The sequence below is a fragment of the Lycorma delicatula genome, chromosome 7 (assembly GCF_047948215.1).
Source record: "Lycorma delicatula isolate Av1 chromosome 7, ASM4794821v1, whole genome shotgun sequence".
Lineage (NCBI taxonomy): Eukaryota > Metazoa > Arthropoda > Insecta > Hemiptera > Fulgoridae > Lycorma > Lycorma delicatula.
Window position 1 is genome coordinate 123,319,177 of NC_134461.1, and position 22,936 is coordinate 123,342,112.

A 22,936-nucleotide genomic window follows, 5' to 3' on the forward strand; every position below is an offset into this window, starting at 1 on the left:
GAAAGAACCATCGTAAAAAGATGATAATTATTAATAGATCTTAATTAATAATATGAAATATATTATTTAATTGTAAATAAAATACATTAACTATTAAGCGATCTTTATAAAACAATTCTGGCTACAGTCATTTCCTTCTGTTTTATGCCGCTTAATAAGGCTACGTACATTCATTAGTACTTATACTACTGACAGTTTTATTATTTAAACGATCGTTTGTGTTACGTTTAAATGTTAAATATTAATTTTAACCGTTTCAGATAATACATTTATAATAATAATAGTGGAACAGAGAAAAATATGAAATGTATCATAGTAAGACAAGTTTATAAAAGTAATAAAAAAAGGTCAACAGTACCATCATCGTCAGGAGATTCCTCATCCGGACTAGCAGCTGGTCTTAAACACGAATGAAAACCTCTGCTTAAACGACGAGCTGATCCTCCGCTGTCAACACCACTCATATTCAATTTATATCCGATCGACACAGCGGCAACAAACTAACCAGAACGATTAAAATTCAATCTTTTCTAATAAATAACTATAATAAACTGTACCCATTATAACACACTTAAGTATTTTACGGTCCTTTCATCTACTATATAAATAAAAAGAAAAACTTATTAGAACACTAAAAACGAATTTAACCGAATATAATTCCATAAATTTATAAGGAAAATTTAATTTAAAAAAATGTGCATCGTACACGTGAAAATATGAAGAAAAACTGCTAAAGAAAAAGAAAAACGACAAAAAAGTCATTTAAATTAGGCTTAAAAATTATCAGATAGAAAGCTGTCTTAATTTTGAAAAATAAATTAAAGTTATAACACAATTTGAAAAAAATATGAAAAGTATTTAATAAAAAATAAAAAAACAATAATGAAAAATTAATGAAATAAATGTTTAAAGGATTATAAAAATCTAATAACATTTTTAAATTAGTGAATTTTTATTAAATTAGGTTAATTGAAAAAAAAAGTTAAGAACAGACTAAATTATAAAGTAATTCAAAGAACATCGTACATAAATCTAAACCGATTTTTTTTTTTAAACAAATGGAAAAAGAAAAGTCCCAACAAGACAAATTTATTTTAAAAAAAATATTATTCATGTTAGTAATATGATTTCAAATTGACCTTGAGTATTTAACGTATCCTATTTAAATTAAAGAGTTAGGAAAACTTAAGCACCACAGGCACGCATGTAACGTGTTTACAACAGTATAAAATGTAAATACTGATGTTAAAGATAAGATGTAATAAAGAAACTACACTGTAAAAACAGTTTGATAATCATAATTTAATTCATTATGACAAAAAAAAACAAATAAAATAACGGTCAAAAAATTTAAATATAATTATAATAAGGAAAACATTAAAACATGAAGAATAAATACATAAACGTATTAAACTAATCCTACTAAATGATGCACATTGAATTAAAAAAAAAATTGATTAAAATAAAAGATGATGACACATTATTAATATAAAAATAAAAAAACAACACAAAATTCACCGAGTTAGAATAAAAATACGTTACACGTTTCGTATGCAAACTACGAACGAACTGAAATAACACCCACACATTAACAGCAAACACAGCATCAACTGACGGTAGACGGCAGACTGAAGATATGCAGTGATGTCATACCGTCAACACTAACTACTACATCTAAAATTTCCCTACCACAAAAAAATTTCCCTTTTTATATTTATTAAAAACTTAATGTTCATTAATGTGGGAAAATATTCTCATTGTAACAAGATATTTTTTCTTCTTTTTTAATAATAATAATCAGTAGCACTTCTTTTTTAATAATCAGTGGTACAAGTAAAAATAATTTTTCATTAGAAAAATAAAACTACATTTCTTATGATAAAAATATCTAAATGTATGAAACAAACAAGGTAAAAAGAAAAAAACATTTACAAAAAAAAAAAAAAATAGTATGGACATATTTAAACAATTTTTTACTTTTTTTATAACACTTTTTACTTTTTTATATTTTACTTTTTCTTGATTCCATTTTTCTCGATTTCGTAAAATATATTTATATCTGACGGTATGTATCGAAATCCTTTTTGAAAAACATCCTGACTACCAGTGACTTAATGTTAACGTGATTTGGGATATTTCTATTAATTCGCTATTTTTTTTTTTGTTTTTCAATTCTACTGTCCACAAATTATCAGTGTTCCCATTTCAAGAAAAACAACTTTTTAAAATTTTTTAGGTTCGTATAAAAAAAACGAAAAGGTCTAGGTCGTACTGTTCGAAAACAAATTAAAAAAGTTCAAAATACATTTAATAATAACTTAATTGTCTTTTGACGCTACAGTCATAAGACAATTTTTTTAAAACCAAACTCAATTCACGCTTAAATGTATCTTCACGTGTTTAAAAAATGTACAATAAATGTAAAACTAACTCAAATTATATTGTTTAAACAAAAAATTATTCATTTTAAGAAACTTATTTTATCCCACACCTATATGATATAAATTAAAAAATATATTTTTTTAACCTGATAAAATCTGATTTAAAAAATAAAACATTAATTTATAATTAATAAGTACAGGGATGGTACTTTAATGAATTTCTTTTCAAAAATATTTTAATAGTGCTATTTTCAACGGTATTTAGATTTTTTATTTTATAAAAAGTAGATCCAATCGACTGAACAGTATCGATATTACTGTCGCTTGCAACCGATTTATTAAAAAATATTTTTGGTAACAATATCTCACATTAAATTTTATGATAATAAATTAGATTGTTCTTGATGTACATAATTAAAAATCTGATCTGGACACCACATTACTTTCTTGTACGCCTATTAAATTACATATACACATTTTTATAAAATGAAAAGTACATAAAATTTATTTCATTAAAAACGTCTGATAATCAGAGGTTTTTTAATTATAAATAAATCAATGTATTTAAATTTAAAAAAAGAAAAAGGAAATGAAGTTTGATTCGAACTGATGTGCCTTCTTCTAAGATCCAAATATCTCATTTGGATCATTTTAATTTTAATTAAAATTTCATTAGGCTATAACTCTAGAACTAATGAAAATAAGTACCACTTATGTTGTATTATTGAAAAGCTCTCAATGAGGGCTTATTACTACAGTTAAGAAAAAGTAAATAATCAAAATCTTTTGGATTTCGAACTTTTTGGACACTTTTGGTTCAGTCGATTGCAATCAAACGGGAGGGGGAACAACTAAATGTTACAACCCTCCTAAATCCTAAATTTCAACATCCTACGGCAAATCTTTTTTGAGTTATGCGAGACACATACGTACGTACATACGTCATACCGAAACTAGTCAAAATGGATTCAGGGATGGTCAAAATGGATATTTCCGTTGAAATCTGGAAACCGAAGTATTTCGCGATCACGTAATTCCTTTACTTTGTACAAGGCAGTAAAAATAGGCGCCAATAAACAAATCCCACACTTTTGAAGCTTGTTCATGGGATATGGAAATGAAATTTTGTAGCATATGAAAGATTCCGTTCCTGATCGGGATTTGAACCCGGGACCTCCGGATGAAATGCCTAGACGCTACAACTGCGCCACGGAGATCGGAAAAGATTTTTCTTTTCGAAACAAAGATTCGGAAGAATCACGTCTTTTAAGTAAGAGAAATACTTTTTCGGTGTCAGACTACAACAGCCGGATAATTGCACGAGTAATAAAATTCCAGTTTTTAGAGGTGAAGTTATTTTTTCCTAATTTTTTCAAAGTGCCGGTCTCCGTGGCGCGAGTGGTAGCATCTCAGCCTTTCATCCGGAGGTCCCGGGTTCGAATCCCGGTCAGGCATGGCATTTTCACACGCCACTGATGCAATATCTAACGGTGATCGCGGAGGTTAAAAAAAAATTCAAAGGTGAAAATTAACGAGAATAACATAGCTCTGTCTACTTACGTGAATTAGAAAACGAAGAATGTAAATAAATATAACGTAAAAAAGAATAAATATTTGTGTCTCTTTTACTATTAAACATTCACCAACATGTCTTTAAATTAAATATTGAAACAAATTATTTAAATTAACAACTTTCACAATTAAAACTTCCCGTATACCGTGTTAGTCCATAATTAACATATAAAATCGCTATCAGAAAAAAATGCTGAGTGAGCTAAAAGTCACTTTCCTCGATTATAATAAGAAAATAGTTAGTTGATAAAAAAACTGAATTTTTATTGAAATATGTTTAATATAGTTCCGATGAAATGTTAAAAGTATCGCCTACTGTCCTTACGTATTTGTCAGCATTTAACCACATTCGTGGTTAAATCTTTCCATCTTGACATCTTTTTGTTCTGCCAGCGGGATAAGTTTTCATGACGATTTTTCACTTTATTCTAACTTGCGACAATCTCTTTGTCGTTTCGAATTTTCCGTTTTCCATAATCCCATCCAGCATTTGAAACCTTTTTTCCATTTACCAATCCCTTCACTGCATTCACTATTTAACATTTTCTTCTCGTACAATGTTCAATCAGTTCCTTTTGTTGCAATCAATTACGTTTAACATTCTACTTTCTTTTATTCTTTCTAATACCTTATCATTAGTTACACCATCTTACTCTATGGCATTAATCTTCTACGCCACATCCGCATCTCAAATGCCTCAATTCGTCTTCTGTCTACCTTCCTTAGTGTCTACGTTTCAGCTTCATATAGCACGATACTCCAAATTTATAACATCTTGCTGAACTGTTTTTTTAAACCCCAGCTCAATCTTCCACACGACATTTTTGTCCTCTTGTAATATGTTTCTTTACTCCTACTATTCTGGTTTTAACTTCTACGGTACAAGTTAGATCTTACAATTTACGAATTGTACAATTCTATTGAATTTTTCCCAATAAAGTATTATCCCGTTTGATAAAATCTACTGAATTTCAATCAATATTTTCAGACCGATCGTTTGGATTTGATGAAAATACCATAACTTTGACGAAATTCAAATAAAAATGATTGCCATTCTATTGTTCATCAGTGTTCTAACCTTTCTTGAAAGTTTTGTGTAAAATAGTTTTTAATTTGAAAAAGCATAACGAGAAGGTAACGTACTTTGCTGCAAAATATAGGATGGTCAAAAATAATCAAAAATACTATTGTTTAACAGTTTGGAAATAGGATTTTATAAAATGATTGGCCTGACATACTTTTGACAAAGAAATAAAGTTCCATTAATAACTAGAAAGGAGATTCTGTTTCACAACGAATAATAAATTCCGAATAAAATTCTAACATTGAAACAAAATTATCATGCAAGGCCATAAAACTTAAATTTCAATACCGTAGAATCTTTCAGAAACTTGTTTCAGGTGCTTCTAGCCTAACGGAAAGCCTTTTTTGTATGCAAAATCTAAATTCACTAACTATCCTTCTTTCCTTCACCTGACCTAGTCCATCGTTAGCACATGCGATTCCCTCTGTCGAAGGGATTGAATTGCATCCTCCGATGAGTTAATTCGAGGAAATATTACACGTCGGGGTCAAAGTAAGTTTCCTCGTGCTTGCTGATATAAATTCTATAACATGTGGGAAAATCTGGTTTTTTTTGTTTGATAGAACGATAATTATTTTGTTCATATAATGAAAATTCCTTTGAAATTCACAAAATACGAACGTGTTTTTATGATTCAGTATTGGGAAAAACGTCCATGCCGTACAAGATTAGTATTACCACTGTGCTAACGCTTTAATTTTACATTTATATGAGTAGAAAGGTCCTTTTAGTAGTAAATAATTTTTGTAAAAAATTTAGTTCTAATTTGTGTTTTTTGTCTCAATCACTAATTTATCTCTTCCGTTTCTACTAATTATTTTTCCAAGGTATTTAAAACGGTTGGTGATTTGATCAAATTAAATATTTTTATTTGTTCAATTTTTATAATAATAATAAAATAAAAACAGAGCTTTTTACGTGTACTACCCTACCTTCTTACAAGTTAATAGGTTCTATTATTTGTTAATGAATATCATTGATTAACCTACGAAAATCGTAAAATGGTTAAAATATATACATATAATTTTTACTTCCTGGTACGAAGTAAAAGAAAGTATTGTAGTCGCGAAAAATTTCGGTTTTCAGATTTCAACGGAAATATCCATTTTGACCATCCCTGAATCCATTTTGACTAGTTTCGACGTGACGTTGGTACGAACGTATGTATCTAGGATAACTCAAAAACGATTAGTTGTAGGAATTTGAAATTTTTGATTTAGGACTACTGTAACATCTAGTTGTGCACCCCCCTTTTGATAGCAATTGACTGGATCAAAAATGTCCAAAAAAGCCCATAAACAAAAAAAATTTGGATTTTGGTTTTTTTCTTAACTGCAGTAATAAACCCTCATTGAGAGCTTTCCAACGATATAACATAAGTGGTGCTTATTTTCATTGGTTCTAGAGTTATAACCAATAAAATTTTAATTAATGAAATATTTTGATCTTACAACGGGAAGGCACATCGGTTCGAATCCCCCTTCATTTCCTTTTCTTAATTTAAATATATAGATTTATTAATAATTATTAATCTCTAATTGACAAAAAACGATGAAAAAATCACAAGTTGTTAGGGAAAAAAAATTTATGTACTTTTCATTTTAATTGAAAATTTTTTACAGAGATTAATAAATCAATACAGTTAAATCACCTTATTCGCGCTTCCAGTCATTCATGATTTCGTTATTCGCGATGCAATATTTTGCGATGTCTTTTCTACATTCGCGGCTAAAATTTTCCGTATTCGCGTACATTACATTATGTAGTGACATTAAAGTAAAGAAATATTAAAAGATTTAATGGTGCAGGTGGAGTATAAAGGTGAAGAGGTAGAACATACGATCCCTGGAAAACAATTAAATGTCAAAACGCTTATCGAAGGCATTTAACTATCCCATGATCTTGTCCAGTTTTTTATAGATGCTGATCCGTCTTTGAATAGAAGCTTAATCTTTAAGCGCAAAATTGAAGGTACATGCAAGAATACACTGAACTTCACACGGATTTAAAAACAAGAGCGAGACAAGGAAAAATTACAAATTTTTGTAACTGCATTTCAAAATACTGTAGGTTAATTTTGTAAATTTCCTTTACGGTAATTTTAGTTTTAGTGTACGTAGTACTGTGGTGAGTTTTTAAATCAAACAGTTCGGTAAGTGCTTACGAGTAAATTAGGAAATATATTGTATTTTGTTAAATATTTTTTGTGTAGTATACCTATGTACTTCTAAACCAATGCTTACGAATAATGTTGCCGTCTGTATTTCATCAATAACATCGCACTATGTATACATGATTTTTTTTCATTTTACATAGAACCTACCCATTTTTCGTTAAATAAGTATTAGTTCCGTACTAAATTCGCGGCATTGTTACGGTCAATTAAAATTCCTATCTGATCTAGGAGAACCCGGAACGGCACCAATATTTCAACATTTTATATTTAACTTAATTAAATTTTGACGGGTCGGAAGTACAAAATTAAGAAATCTTCACAGACAGCAATATCCTTAAGAATAAATTTAACATAATTTTACCTTAGGATAACTGCTTTTTTTTCTCGACTACTCACTGAGATTTTAATAAATCAATCAACCGTAGTAGAGTAGGGAAATATTTTTCGTTTCATTGATCCACAATACTGTTTCTTAACGTGTAGGGCGCGATCACCAGGTGTGCACAAATGTGCTGTATAAGAGGGTCTCAAAAGACCGTATTATAGTTATTATTAGAATCAATCATGAAGAAAATAATTAAATTCTTAATAATATTTTAAGCATGAAATAAATTTAGGAAGTCATTTTGTTAGGGTATTACAATAACAGACCATTCCTATTATTTTTCAAAATAATTCCCTTATTTCAAAATTGTTACAAAAATAAATCTATAATATAATATTATTATAATTAATAGGTTTACACGTTTAATAAAATCAAATATAAATAACTCATAAATAATAACAATTGTATGCACCTTTATTTATATTGAAATGAAAGAATCATATGCGAGAAGGCTCACAAGTATATTCGAAACTGATAGCGCGATTTATAGGAATTATTGAATTACTGTATTATTTATTTTCTTTTACAAAATATTTCTTGTAAGTTTTAACAGGTAATGCGTTAATTATCTAAATAAAACTTACAAATTAAATCTAGATTAAATAAAAAATTCATATTATTAAAAATAATACCTTTAGTTTTTCGGCTTCGTCCGAGTTATACGGTTACTTTTGTTTCCCGTCACAGTCAGGGGATGTTTATTCGGTCGAGGGCTCTCTGACCCCTTGATCCCTCTGTATTCATTGAACTCATGCTTGTGAGAATAATAATTATAAATAAAAATTAAAGTCCGTTCGATTAACAAAACCATCTGTGTAGTACTGTAATTTCTTTTGAAAAACAGTTTATTCAGTACAGAACCCACTAATTGATTTTTTAGATTTACCGACGCGGCTCGCGAAATACATTACAAATATAAATTACCACCACAATTATACCAATCTCAGAAAGATTTATTTCATAGCGGAAGCATAAAACGGAAAAAATTTAATACATACTTTATATTTTTTTATCCCTTAAAATAATAAAATTAAAAAAAAAACGAAAATGGTTTTTAGATTTTTATCTAAAGAGTATTTACAAGCCCAAATTTAGTGCCCAAATCGTTTAGTATAGTCGAAGATAGAGGAAAATTTGTAATCACTGTTCGAAATTTTTTTACCATTTTACACCCCTTTCAAGGTAGAATTTTAAATAATCTAGAAATTAATTTTTAGATATTTGTATGAAGATTACACATATTCAAATCAAGTTGATAACTTCATTTGTTTCAGAGAAAAAAAGAAAAAGATAAGTAAAATTTAATGTTAGCCCATTTTGACCCTTTTATTCGGAATTTCAAAAAATCCTTTCTTAGTGTGCATTTACACCGTAAGAAGAATGTACAAACATTTTCATCAATTTAGTTAGTAGTTTTTGCTGTACAGTTATTTTTGCTGAGCGATGACATGAACTACTCATATGTTATTTATATATATATATATATATATATATATATATATATATATATATGTATATATATATATATGATTAAAGCAATTTAAATATTTTGTTAGTTTATCTTGGCTACCTTTTGCAATTCACATTAGCGTTTACTCATTTCCTGTCAAACTCCCGACTATTTCTCCGTAACGACTAATTTATAATCAATTTTTTTTAGTCCTAATCAAACTTCAAATAAGTAGAATTCAATGTTATACCGTGAGAAAAAATAATAAAAATTGTGTTGTACACAAATGTAATAGATATAATGATAATAGTATGTGTATATACTCGTGAATAAAAACATTAGACATTATTAAGCGTATTAGAATTTTTTATCGCTAGAATTCGGGACGTTTTACCGATTACGAGAATAACTTACACAATCTTCCGCTTTTTCTTTTCCTTTTTTTTTGTTTGGTACAGGTCAAAAAGATTGTGTTTCATTTTTCAATACATTGTTCACACATTTTCCTTAAGTGCATGTCACGTAACAGCTATCAGTTTTAAAAAAATTAAAAACATTCACTTTTCCTTTCGGTACTAATTTTCATACCTTCATCTTTATTTTAAAATTACACTTTAAAAAAAATATATATTTAAGTATAACGTTGGTAAAGTGTTGAAAAAAGCATTGCTAGGAATTAATTACAATTTCTAAAAAAAAGGAAAAAATTAAAAGTAAGATGTGAACTATTAAGAGTCTTTTTTAAGAGGAAAACGGATCAAAGGAAGAGACGAGTGAAATGATTACCTAAGAGAAATCTAACAGCGTAATTCTACTAAATACTTAGAGAAAGTAGCATTAACAAAACTATATATGCTTAAAATAATTTTCAGTTTTTTCTTTCTGCCCTTTTCACTCTCCCTCCAACTATATTTATAAAAATATATACCGTATTTATTCGAGTACCACCCGCCTCCGAATAAGCCCCGCATCTCGATTTTCCGGACAAAAAATCTAAAAAAAAAAAATCGAGTATATACCGGTATTTTAAAGGGCAACATATATGATAAAAAAATACGAAAATAGTCGGAAAGTAAAGCATTTAATTCGTTCATTTAAATTACAATATTAATAATTAATTACCGTAAGTACTAGTTTAGTTCCGAATCAGTAGGCCAGTAAAACGAAAAGAGAGTATAACGTTGAAAAGGATCATTTCAATACACTTTTTAATATGGGATTTTATTTTTAATTAATCACTGTCACTGTCAATGTCCGTAGAATAGTTACCGGTAGTCTCCACGTCGCACTGCCAAAGGTGATCGTCTTCACTACCATCAAGTTCATTAGGTATACCGCATTTTTTGAAATTTTTCCTTACTAATTCCATGCAAATACCTTCCTAAGCATCTTTTATCCAAACACAAATCCGGTTAAAATCTGGGAGTTTGATTCTTCCTGTAGGAGTGAGAAAGAAATTTTCATCAGCCATCCGTTTACTGTACAGTTGTTTTAATGCAGACTTGAACGGTTTATTAATGCAGACATCTAGTGGTTGCAATAAAGATGTCAATCCGCCCGAAATTATTACTTTGTATGTCATACTCTTTTTTAAAATGTCTTTCACTTTATCAGTCGCATGCCCCCGATAACTATCCATTACTAGCATACCGGCATTTTTTTTATTAAGTAAATCTCCTTATCGCTTTTTCCATACACACCTGATCCGATGGAAAATTAAGGTTTCGTCCATCAAACCTGATCCTGTGCTCTGATAATAACTCCATTTACATGTATGGTAGGAGGAGTTTTTCTTCTAAAAACAATGTACGGAGATAATTTTGATCCATCAGAAGTAATGCAAAGCATAACACTACACCTTTGTTTTTCATTACCACCAGTGCGAATCGTAACACTTTTTTACCTTTTTTATCACGGTTTTGTTAAATGGCATTTCAGAATACACGAGGGTTTGATCGGCGTTTCCTATTTGAGAAGGCAAATAGCCTTTATCTTTTCTAAGATTTATTATGTATTGGTGAAAATGCAATATTTTTTGTTCATAAGCGTCCGGAAATCGTTGAGAAATAATCGTTTTTCGTCATACTGACAAATCATTTCGTGCAAAAAATCGTTTTCGTAATTAAAATCAATTTTATTCAATAAATTAGAGATTTCACAAACAAGTGATTGTGTCAATCACAAGCAAGTGATTGATATATTTCTGCAGTAACAGCATAAACGCATTTCCTTTTTTCCATAACAAAGTCATGCAATTTTTTTTCTATGTCTGTGTATTTTGGTTTTAAGCCACGAAAAGCCCTTTTATTACCAGTGCCATTTACCAAAAGTTGTTTCTTCTTAAGCCAGTCTCGAGTGCAGCTTTCATCTACGTCAACTTTCCTTCCTTCCGCCCGATTTCCAAGTTTTTCAGACTCTTGTATAACGCGCAGTTTTTCATTTACTGTACAAGATCGTAGACGCTAATATTTTGTATTCATTTTAATGCCGTACGTAAAATAAATCACCGTATTATACTTTACAAGATAAACAGATGAAATGCACATAAAAGTCCATATATAAAAACAGTACAATGACTGTTGCGAATAGACAAGCCGACGATGGGTAACTTATACTTTTAACTGTAGTATCATTAGAACCGGATACAGCCGATATAGAATAAATCGGTTTTATAAAAATGCCGTAACTTCGTTCCTATCGATAACATGAACAGGATGTTAATAATTAAGGATGTATTCTGTATAAGCGGCATCCGGTATTGACAAACGAAAGCCTAATGTAACTATATTTATGTGATTGAATTTAGGTACTTCTAAGAGAACGTTTACTTTATCCTGGCTAAAGGCTATGTTTCAAATAAGCCCCGCACCCTTATTTTTTCTCTCCAATTCCAAGAAAAAAAGTGCGGGGGATACTCGAATAAATACGGCATCTTTCTTTTTCTTTTTTTTTAACTAATGAGATTTAGCAACATCGTCTCCCAAAATCACCTTACTTAAATTAGTTAAATAACATGGACTACTGTAATTTTTTTCCCATATATAACAGGTGTTGATTTTTCCCTTCTAGACAGCGCTATAGCAGAGCTACAACGCTATCTAGAAAATTATTACAAAAGTATTGTAATCGGTCTAGTTTGAGCATATGCGATTTTCACCGGATCTTGACGTTTTGACACCTTTCTTTTTCCTGTTTAGCCTCCGGGAATTACCCCGGATGAATAAGAATGATATGTATGAGTGTAATCTTGTACAGTCCCAGTTCGACCATTCCTGAGATGTGTGGTTAATTGAAACCCAACCACCAAAAACACCGATATTCACATCTAGTATTCAAATCCGTATAAAAGGAACTGCCTTTACTGGGACTTGAACGCTGGAACTCTCGGCTTCCAAATCAGCTGATTTGAGAAGACGCGTTAACAACTAGACCAAGCCGGTGGGTTTTCGTTTTGACACCTAAGGAACGCAAAAAACGGGATGGAAATTTTCCGGATGTTAATGTTCGTGTATGTACTTGTGTTGGCCTCTTAATCACCTTATATCTCCAGAATGTTTGGACCGAGTTTGACCAAATTTGGTTAGATTACTTCTAAATTACAACTAAAACTGAATGCGCTTATTTTGTATACAGAGTGAATCAAAAGTACGGGAAACAGTATACGCTAGTTGAATGTTTTTGAGAAATTACTATGTTTAAAATGAATTCCTAGTTTTACAAGTATTGCGTAGTGCTTCAGTGTGAAAACATTACCGTTAAAACTCCAAACAAATAGTTTATTTAACAAACAGTAAACAATTTCTGAAGAACTTTATGTTCCGGGCATATTTTACATTTGACTGTTCATATTTTGCCATCACGCAGTAGTTGCACGTAGCTAACAGCATCCGCATACGATGCTGTTGAGGACCTAAAATCAAATTTAGCCATTATTATCACTATTTAATTATGAGATACATTTTTGAAAAACAATACGGTCAAAATCCGTTATATGCCCACTTAATAGCCCGTCGACCAATAATTAGTTACTGAAACGCTGTATTGAAATAAGAAAATGAATAAATAAAACTATAAATATAATCTAACCAAACTTTCCATTGCAAAGACTTTTAGTCGTCGTATTATTACAGAAAACCGTATAACACGCGAAAAAATGTGTTTTAGAGCACAAAATCACCAAACCACATAGCCGCCGTAAACAGCAATCTGACGTTTTTCAAGACATGACGTCATGCGCTCTGATTGCTATTTTATGTCACGTGACCAACGAGCTTTATTTTTACTTATTTATGTCTTTGAAACATAAATAATCTTAAATAAATTAACAAATTAGGTTCATTTTCAATATTTTTACATTAAGACCATTCTAGAAAACAAAAATTCTATCAGGTTTTTCCTTACTGTCCTATTTTAAAACCGTTTTAGATAGAGTAATGTAACTTTCAGGATACGATATCGGTCAACTGCTTTTTACCTTTTGAGAGAAACAAAATTTCAACCCCTTCTTGGGAGGGTAGCCCAGGAACTATAACTCATATTTTAAACGGTAACACCCTTTGTGTAATACATCATTTCAAAGGTAACTTTAAGACAACAAAAATGATATAAATAAAAAGTTGATACGATGTTTGAAGAATAATAAAATATATATATATATGATATTCTATATTAAACTTATATAACATTATTATAACTATATGTTTTCATATTACATATTTTAATTGAATTTTTTGCTTATCTACCTTTTGAAAATACAGTAACATTGTGTGTGTGTGTGTGTGTGTGTGTGTGTGTGTGTGTGTGTGTGTGTGTGTGTGTGTGTGTGTGTGTGTGTATGTGTGTGTGTGTGTGTGTGTGTGTGTGTGTGTGTGTGTGTGTGTGTGTGTGTGTGTGTGTGCGCGCGTATAATAATAATTTAATTTAAAATTAAAAATATTATTAAACAACGGTAGTACACAAAATATAGTTAACAATTTCTTAAAAAAAAAAGATTAGAAATAAGAAATAATGTATGAAGAAAACCTTTTTCGGTGGGAAAAGGGATCTAGGACATCCAAGGCAGAAATGAATGAAATTATTACCTTAGAGAAATCTAACAGCGTAATTCTAATAAATACAAAAACAAAGAGTAGGATTGAAAAAAACACTTAAAATAATTTTCAGCCTATATTAGCTTATATTATTTATGTATATACATAAAAGAATATATAAATAAAAAATCATTTTTACAGACTTTTCGAAGAAAAGTACGGTATTACTTTCAGTCGCATGGTGGAAGTGTGGAGTGAAAATGAATTACCTTTTGAGGCATGAGGAATATGAATATATAATTTACTTATAGTCGGGTATATATATATATATATATATATATACATACAGACCTATGTATACATTTTTCTGCTCCAAAACTATTAGATCAATTTCAATGAAATATGTTATAATAGTGTATCAAAATTTGTCCAAATGAACAGTTTATGAAGATTGTTTGAGTCATTCTTAAGTTAGCTCAATTTAAGATCGAACAAATTTTGAAGTTTTATTAACTGTGTAGAGGTGTATGTATCTTTCATACGTTTTTATGCAGTGAATTACATAAGTTTATGCACTAAAGCTTGTGTTTTTAAATATTTTTTTATTGTAGTGTTTTTTAGATGTATAACTGTGTGTATATATATACATACATAATATTTTTTTGTAAAATTTTCAATTAGTATTAGTTGAAACTTTTTCAAAAGGAGACAAAATAAAATAACTAACAGTCTGTCTTCTTGCAAACTGCCCAAGAATTTTTTTTTCTTTCCGAAATGTACTTCAGTTATTAAAACCGATTTAAAATAAAATCGCAAAAAAACTACAACCAATATTATTACTAAATTATTTTCATATAAAGATTAAATTAATTGGTACACATTTTTTCATTTAATTATTTAACGCTTGAAGAATATTTCGTAAAGTATAAAAAGTAATAAAAATTATATATAATACGGTAATAAAAAAGATAGAATTATCATAATATAAAATTAAAGGCTTAATAAAATAAAATTACTTAATTTGATCTGCTATGAATAAAAGGAGAAAAAAATAATAGATTTTTTTTACCAAAGGATAAAAAATGTTCATAAATAATCTCTTAAAACTTTTTAGATTCTCAACAGGACATTTGGACTACTGTTCGGAAGATAAAATATTGGAGTGCACGACAGGGGATTAAGACGGGGTCGGCATAGGTTACGTCCTATCTAGACAGAATTTGTACCATATGTATTTCCTGCGTCACGTACTCCAGTTAACCACGTATTTTGAGACTCAGAGCAGAAAAGAGAAAAAAGAAACACTTATATTCTACAACAAATAAAAATAAAAAAAAAGATACTAATATTTGGCTCATACAATTTATTTTATTACATTTTTTTTTTAGTATTTTGCAAGTATCTTATTTACACTAAATATATTACAGAAATAATAATTGAAATATATTTATTATTATTAAATTAAAATAAAACAAAGACCCTTTGGAAATTTGACGCTTTCCTTAAAAAATTAATTGTTCTTAGAATATTATTAAAAACAGATTAATTATGTTGTAGTTCCGAGAAGCCGAATCCATTAGTTAGTAATATAGTAATATATTTATATAATATATATGTGTGTTATTTTGTTTTCGTGTGGAACTTCAAACTCATCATTAACTGATTTCCGTTAGTATTCTTTTATATAAGTACACGGTTAGTTTTAGTATACTATGGTGCATGTCAGTCACCAAACTCAATTCAATTTTACTGTTAAATTTACAAAAAAAAAAAAAATTAACAGATTTTTTTTTACGGACATGTACTGGCCTCAAGTTAACATTATAAGTGGGCCGGCCTGTAGTGGTAGCGTCTCGGCTTTTCATCCTGAGGTCCCGGTTCGAATCCCGATCATGGCATTTTCACACACTACTAAACATCCAACTCATCCTCTGAAGCAATATCTAACGATGGTCCAGGAGTTAAAAAAAAAAAGTGGAATTAGCATTGTGATCGACATTAATGTACTCGGGTATTCAGTACAATAATAGAATCCATCATTACATCAGAATTCTATTTCAAACATCATTTTACCCCACCAAAATATTAGTAATCTTTAGTAATTAAATTTTGTCATATTCAGCTTATCAAAGCGAAGTTTCCCTTTTTTTTTTAGATATTACCGGCTGTAAGGCAGCCAATAACTGGAAAATCATTCGTTAATAAAAGACCACTCAAACTGGGTTCGAAGAACAAATAATAGTCAGTGAAAACGTAATTAAGAGGAAATATTTAGAGACTTTTCTTTTAAAACGCGAGAGTAAAAAGTACGCGAAAGTAGTCAAAACACGAAAACTTATTTTTCTCTTTTTGTAATTTTTTGAAGACAAATTTTTGTAATGAAATGACACTGTATGTTTTTAACAACCACTAATTGTATGAGGGGAGGGCAGGGAATAAGTTAACCAGTCATTTTTTAACATTATTAAGCTTCAAATGCATCATTTAATTCAGACAGATGAACTTAAAAGAGGACCCATCAGTTAGAAGTTTATACTAAAAGTAGATTTCTGTTAAAATTCGTATATATTGGTGTGATAGATAAAATAATGTGGAGGATTTTGGTACGACTGAAACTGGAGTGGAGAAGGCTGTCTATTGCCTGCACATTTGAGTGTTGTTAGACTGTTACGTAAACTGGCTTTTGAACATCGTATGTTTATTAAAATGCGGTTAACTGTTGAAGAACGTGTATTCGTGATGGAAACTTATTTAGAGACGAAATTTCATGTTGTGTGTTGCCGAATGTTGAGATAAATTTGAAAAGGAAGCATCAGTAAAAAGCATTACTCAGAAGTTAGTTAAAATATTTCGTGAAACAGGTCGGTGTTAAGACCAGAAGCGTGTCCCAAACAGATCAATTTTAACGAGCGAAGTCGTACAGGACATTAATCCACCGAGTTGGTCTAGTGGTGAACGCGTCTTTGCAAATAAACTGATTTCTAAGTTGAGAGTTCTAAAGTTCAAATCCCAGTAAAGGCAGTTACTTTTATACGGATTTGAATACTAGATTGTGGATACCGGTGTTCTTTGGTGGTTAGGTTTCAATTAACCAACCATATCAGAAATGGTCGACCAGAGACTGTACAAGACTTCATTTACACTCATACACATCGTCTTCATTCATTCTTTAAAGTAATACCTGACGGTGCTTCGGAAGGCTAAACAGAAAAAGAAAAAAAGAAGACATTTCTCCTTATAAATGATTAAAAAATGAAAATTCACCTTACCAGCAAATTAAGTGTGACTCTGTATCTTTCGGTTTATTTCAAAACCATCATCAAGAGTAAAATATTATAATTAAGTTAAAAAATATGTCAAAGGTTAAAATACTTATATAAGTCATGGCTGTTTGCATTCCAACAGTATACTTCAGTATAATTAATTTTTTAACTTAATTATAATATTTTAACTCCTGATGATGGTTCTGAAATAGACCGAAGATCTAGTCACTCTTAATATGCTAGAAAGGTGAATTTTCATTTTTTAGTAATTTATTAAATATATCAGCGGTAACCATGTTTGAGAAATTACTCCTCATTTGCGGGAGCTAACCGGGAAAAGGATATTTCACTGGGTTCAGCCAACACTGCAGTGAAGAGAATGCTGTAATGTTATCCGTATCGAATGCACATTTTCTACGAACTAAATAATGCTGATTATGCTAAAAGGGTTCATTACTATCAACAATTCAACTTCATTTGAAAAAATTTGCAAAATTGACATTTTAGATCGAGGGTTTTTCACATATGTGGATGGTTTCATCTTGACGGACCGCGGTATTGAAAACTCTTTCCAACTTTCTGAGGAAGTCAATAAGAAAATATAGTTAATACCTAATTAACAGCAGTTTTTATATATTTTCTTTTAAGAGGAGAAAAATCAAATAACGTTAAAAAAATGAGAAAAGTTTTATTTAAGTTTTTTAAGACTTTTTGAAAATAAATTACTGAAAAAAATTGCATAGATTAACAGAAAACTGATCAGAGAATAAAATAAATCTGTTTTTTACTGTTATTATGAAAAGTGTTATAGAATTTTAAAATCATCAACAAAAGTATAGTGCGACTTATTGTAAAACTGGAAGGAATTGGTCATCTCGCTAACTTCTCAGTGTTATTAAAAACTTAACGCTTGCTCTTATTGATAATCGTAAGTTTTTAAATATGTTTAACTATAGTTTTCGTAAGATTTCTGGAGATTAGATATGTAATCAAAGAAATTAAACTTGTCCTGCACCAAATAGTCAATATTTAATTACATTCCTGGCATCATAGCTCTATAGTTATACTGCAAGAAGTAAAGTATGGTCATCTGTCAAAAAATTGTGTATGGTTTTTTTTTCATTTCTCGACGTTTCATAACCCAGAAATCCCGAAAAACAAAAAAAAAAGTAGTAGGGTAATGTTCGAACAAATACATGTACGTAAATTAGTTAGCGTGTTTCAACCTTAATAACCTTGGCCTGGATAAACCGATTTTGATGAAATTTTGTACAGTATGTGGAGAAATTTGTTGGTAAAATTTTGAAGTTAATATTTCCATGGGTGTAGGGAGATTTTGGGAGTCGGTTTTCTCAAAATTTAACAATCGTAACCAAACTTTTTATCAAGTTCAGTACATGCGTGCATGCTTATCTCATACTATTTTTTTGAAACGTTACCCCAAAATTCCTCCTTCCAAAAAAAGTCGAAGAAATCTATGTTGTTTAACAGTACAAGTGAACCAAGAAAAAAAAAATTGGGGATAATATTGTGGGTGGAAAGCCGATCAAAGTTAAAAATATCGATTTTAAAAAATTTTTTAAATATTTTTTGGGTTTGTTCTAACCTATTAATCTATTAAAAGTAAGTTAACTTTTATAATAATACAAGGTGATTCAAAGAAACGGGAAATTTAAAAAATTAAATAACGTTAATGAAAATTTTTTTTAGAAAATGAATTTTATTTCATGTAATTGCACAAATGTTACCATTTTAGAATACATACATTTTAGTTTATTTTTTAAAGATGACATCTTGTAGGTGACCTCCTCTTCTACGTAAACACTCACGAAGTCTCTTCGTTAAATTGTTTATGGTTTGACGTAACATCTCAACTGGAATTTCCGCAATTGCTTCTCGGATCTTTGCCTTCAGTTCTTCCGTTGTAGCAGGTCTACTGTGGAACGCTTTGCTTTTAAGGTGACCCCACAAAAAGTAATCGCAAGCTAAGATATCAGGCGATCTGGGAGGCCATCTAATGTCACCGTTTCGTGAAATGACACGTTGTCCAAACAATCGGCGTACAGCTGCCATCGATATTCGTGCAGTATATGACGTTGCTCCGTCTTGTTGAAACCAGGCTGTGTTAAGAAATCTCTTTTGTTGTTCCACAACAAAGGTTTCAAGCACGGCTACGTAACGAGGCGACGTCACTGTAATCGCAAGACCGTTGTCATCCTCAAAAAAATAAGGGCCTATAAGATGACATAGCACACCACATGGTCACTTTCTGGCTGTGCAACGGACGCTCGTTTAGCTGTGTAGGATTTTCTTGTGCCCGGTATCTGAAATTTTACTTGTTAACAAATCCACTGAGGTGGAAATGCGCTTCGTCTGACATCCACAGTTCGTGAACAAACTCTTCGTTATCGTTTATCTTCTGAAGCATTACATTACAGAATTGTGCTCGCACAACTGCGTCGTTCGGTTTCAATTCCTGGATGATCTGCAACTTGTACGGATGGAATTGCAAGTCCTTCACTAACATTCTTCGAACACTTGAACTATGCAATTGTAAAGATGCTGTGAGACGACGGATTGACCGATGTGGACTTCGTGTATCAGCATCTTGTAAAGCTTGAACATTCTGTGGTGTACGGACGGTTCGCTCACGACCTGGAGGTTTCTTTTTCATTGCCGAGCCGGTTTCCTCAAAATTAGATATCCATGTTTTAATTGCATGTGCTGATGGAACACGGTCGTGCCGTCCCAGATTAAATGACGGCGAAATTCTCTACGCGCTCCCTCCACACTGTCATTGTTTTTGTAAAACGCTTTGATAGCAAATGCACATTGCGCACCACTCCAAGGATCCATGACAACTAAATGGCAGGTTAGGTTAGAGAGGCTGGCGCCACTTATCAAGTGGCACCAATCGCCCACGGCTACCAACACAACTTTCAAAATTTTCCGTTTCTTTGAATCACCTGTATTAAAATAAAATTTCATCATAATTCACCCACCTCCCCCAACCACCAAATAATAAATCTTAGGCAACGTCTTACTGGTTGTATATATTTAGTATTTTTTTATTTTAGTTATTTTCATTTAAAATTTTAAACGTAGAAGGATTAAAAAAAAATTGGAGGAAAATTTAGGAGGTTGGGTGCAGAAAAAATAAAAAAGTACAGAATTTTTTTTTGGTTTATTTAAACATATAACGATAATTTTACAATGAAACTTTATTATAAATTACCCCCACCAAAAAAAAATCCTTACGTAACTTTTTTTATATATAATTATTTTTCCACTATATAAGAAAACCAACACCAGAAAAGTTCTACAACTTTATTTTTTTTGTAATTTTTACAAACTTTCTAATAAAGTTACGCGCGTACTTAAATAAAATTAAATTACATAATAATTATGTTTTCGAATTTTAACTGAAGCAAGAGATATTTTGTAATATAAAGAAACAGCAGATGTGGAGGCGTTCGATATTTTCAGTCCAGTTAGGTTGCTTCAAACCCACCGGGTTGGTCTAGTGGTGAACGCGTCTTCCCAAATCAGCTGATTTGGAAGCCGAGAGTTCCAGCGTTCAAGTCCTAGTAAAGCCAGTTATTTTTACATGGATTTGAATGCTAGATCGTGGATACCGGTGTTCTTTGGTGGTTGGGTTTCAATTAACCACACATCTCAGGATTGGTCGAACTGAAAATGTACAAGACCACACTTCATTTACACTCATACATATCATCCTCATTCATCCTCTGAAGAATTATTTAAACGGTAGTTACCGGAGGCTAAACAGGAAAAAGAAAGGAAAGATAGAAAGAAGTAAGCTGTATTACAAATGAGGAATCCTATAAATGTCAATTGATGCGAGACGCTCATAATGTTTACAATCTCATTAATTTATAGGAAAGAATATATATTCCTACATCAAAAAGTCAATTTTTTTTTAAACACAATTAGTAAGCTATAATTAAACGTCGAATATACGTAATAAAGATTTGTATTTATATAACTTATCGGTTAAATTCAGTACTTCGTAAACTTAACGTTTCGTATAATTTAATTATATATATTTGCAAACACTGTATATAACTTTCCATTTGTGGTAATGCCGAAAGGTTTTCATTAAATATAACATAGTACAAAACACACAAGTAATAACAAAAACTTTTTAGGTGCAGCACTGTGCTAATATCTAAGGATAATAATTTTTATTATAGCGTAATAATATTATATTACTGGACGAGCGGTGGCGTTGACAGCGGCGGTACTAGTCAACCCACTTCAAAAAAAAAAATAAAAATAAAAATAATAACCAAGCAACGTAACACCCACTGTAGTCTTTCTAGAAACAGAAATGTATGTATATACTTTAACCGGACACAAGGAAGATAAACCACTTTTATACTTTACAGGGTTATTGAACTATTATTCTAATTATTTATATAGAATAAATTTAGTTGCCGTTTAATAATTATTATATTTGATAAGAAAATTGAATATAAAAGCGCATATCGACAATCTTTTATCAATGGGTTATTTATTTTGCTATTAATAACATTTTTCGTAATTTATCCTTTCGTAATAAATTTAAAAAAAACCTTAATTAATTCATAATAGCTAACTAAAAAATCCATTCATTCTAAACAAAATATTTAAAACATATTCATAGTATTTTTAAAGGAAAAATTTAAAAAAAAAAATTAATTTTTTGAAGTCTAGTTTTATCTTTTATTTAGAATTTTAATGTAATATACAAAATAATGACCTCAGAGATTTTATTTGAGTTTCCGTATTTAGAAAGATCCTTAAATGTTCATGGTGGTGTAACAGCCATCTTAACAAGAACCATATTTGTTCAGTGTTTACTTAATTTTCAGTTCCAGTTCGCCTGCACAATGACCTGTTCGATCTTACTACAAACCTTTATTTAATATTCGTATTTTAAATGAAATGTACTTAATAAACAGCGTTAGATTTACATAAAGTTAAATAATACAATTTAAAGAAGTTATGTCATAATTACACAACCACGCGCAAACGTACACACACTTTAATATTATATATATATATATATATATATATATATATATATATATATATACAATATTAATAATTTTAATAAGATATTAAAATTAAAATTTTTCATATCGGTTCAATGGCTTTTTAGATTATCCCTAAAAAAACAAATCTTTATAAAGGGTACAAACTAATTTTGTCAGCCAATCGTCTAAAAAAGATTAACTTTTACGGCGTTGTAAATATTAATAAAATAAACCTCCTGTCATGCATTATATAAAAGATCAATAATACTTTTAAATTTTCCTTTATATAATCCAATGACTCATCGAGAATTAATAATTTACTGCGTAGGACTTCTGTCCTATTGAAAAATTGTTTCGTCTTTTTTAAATAGAATCTTTTTATATCAGTACTTTTCGTTCACTTCCTGTAAAAAACTATTTAGTAATCTGATAAAGATTTTGTTTGCCACGAAATAATTTCCAGGAATTAAAGATTTCAAAAACAAATTGCATTTTATTTCCTTTAAGAAAGTTTTGTATTGATTTTAAGTAGCAAAACAATTAATGATATACAATC

The 22,936-nt window shown here is 30.1% G+C and overlaps 1 protein-coding gene across 2 annotated transcripts in view; it reads right to left on the minus strand.

Annotated features, from left to right (window-relative positions):
- The window catches only part of raskol (Ras GTPase-activating protein raskol), a 666,892-nt gene that overhangs the window by 570,947 nt on the left and 73,009 nt on the right, over positions 1 to 22,936 (minus strand). Inside the window, exons 1-2 of one of the 2 annotated variants that reach the window (XM_075370952.1) lie at positions 1,519 to 1,609; positions 359 to 598 (exon numbers count right to left, since the gene is read on the minus strand). The exons of the other annotated variant lie outside the window; for it this stretch is intronic. Of the exons in view, the coding sequence (XP_075227067.1) occupies positions 359 to 464 (106 nt within the window). The 5' untranslated portion in view covers positions 465 to 598; positions 1,519 to 1,609. Of the gene's footprint in view, positions 1 to 358; positions 599 to 1,518; positions 1,610 to 22,936 lie in introns of those variants that run through there. 2 annotated transcript variants of the gene reach the window in all.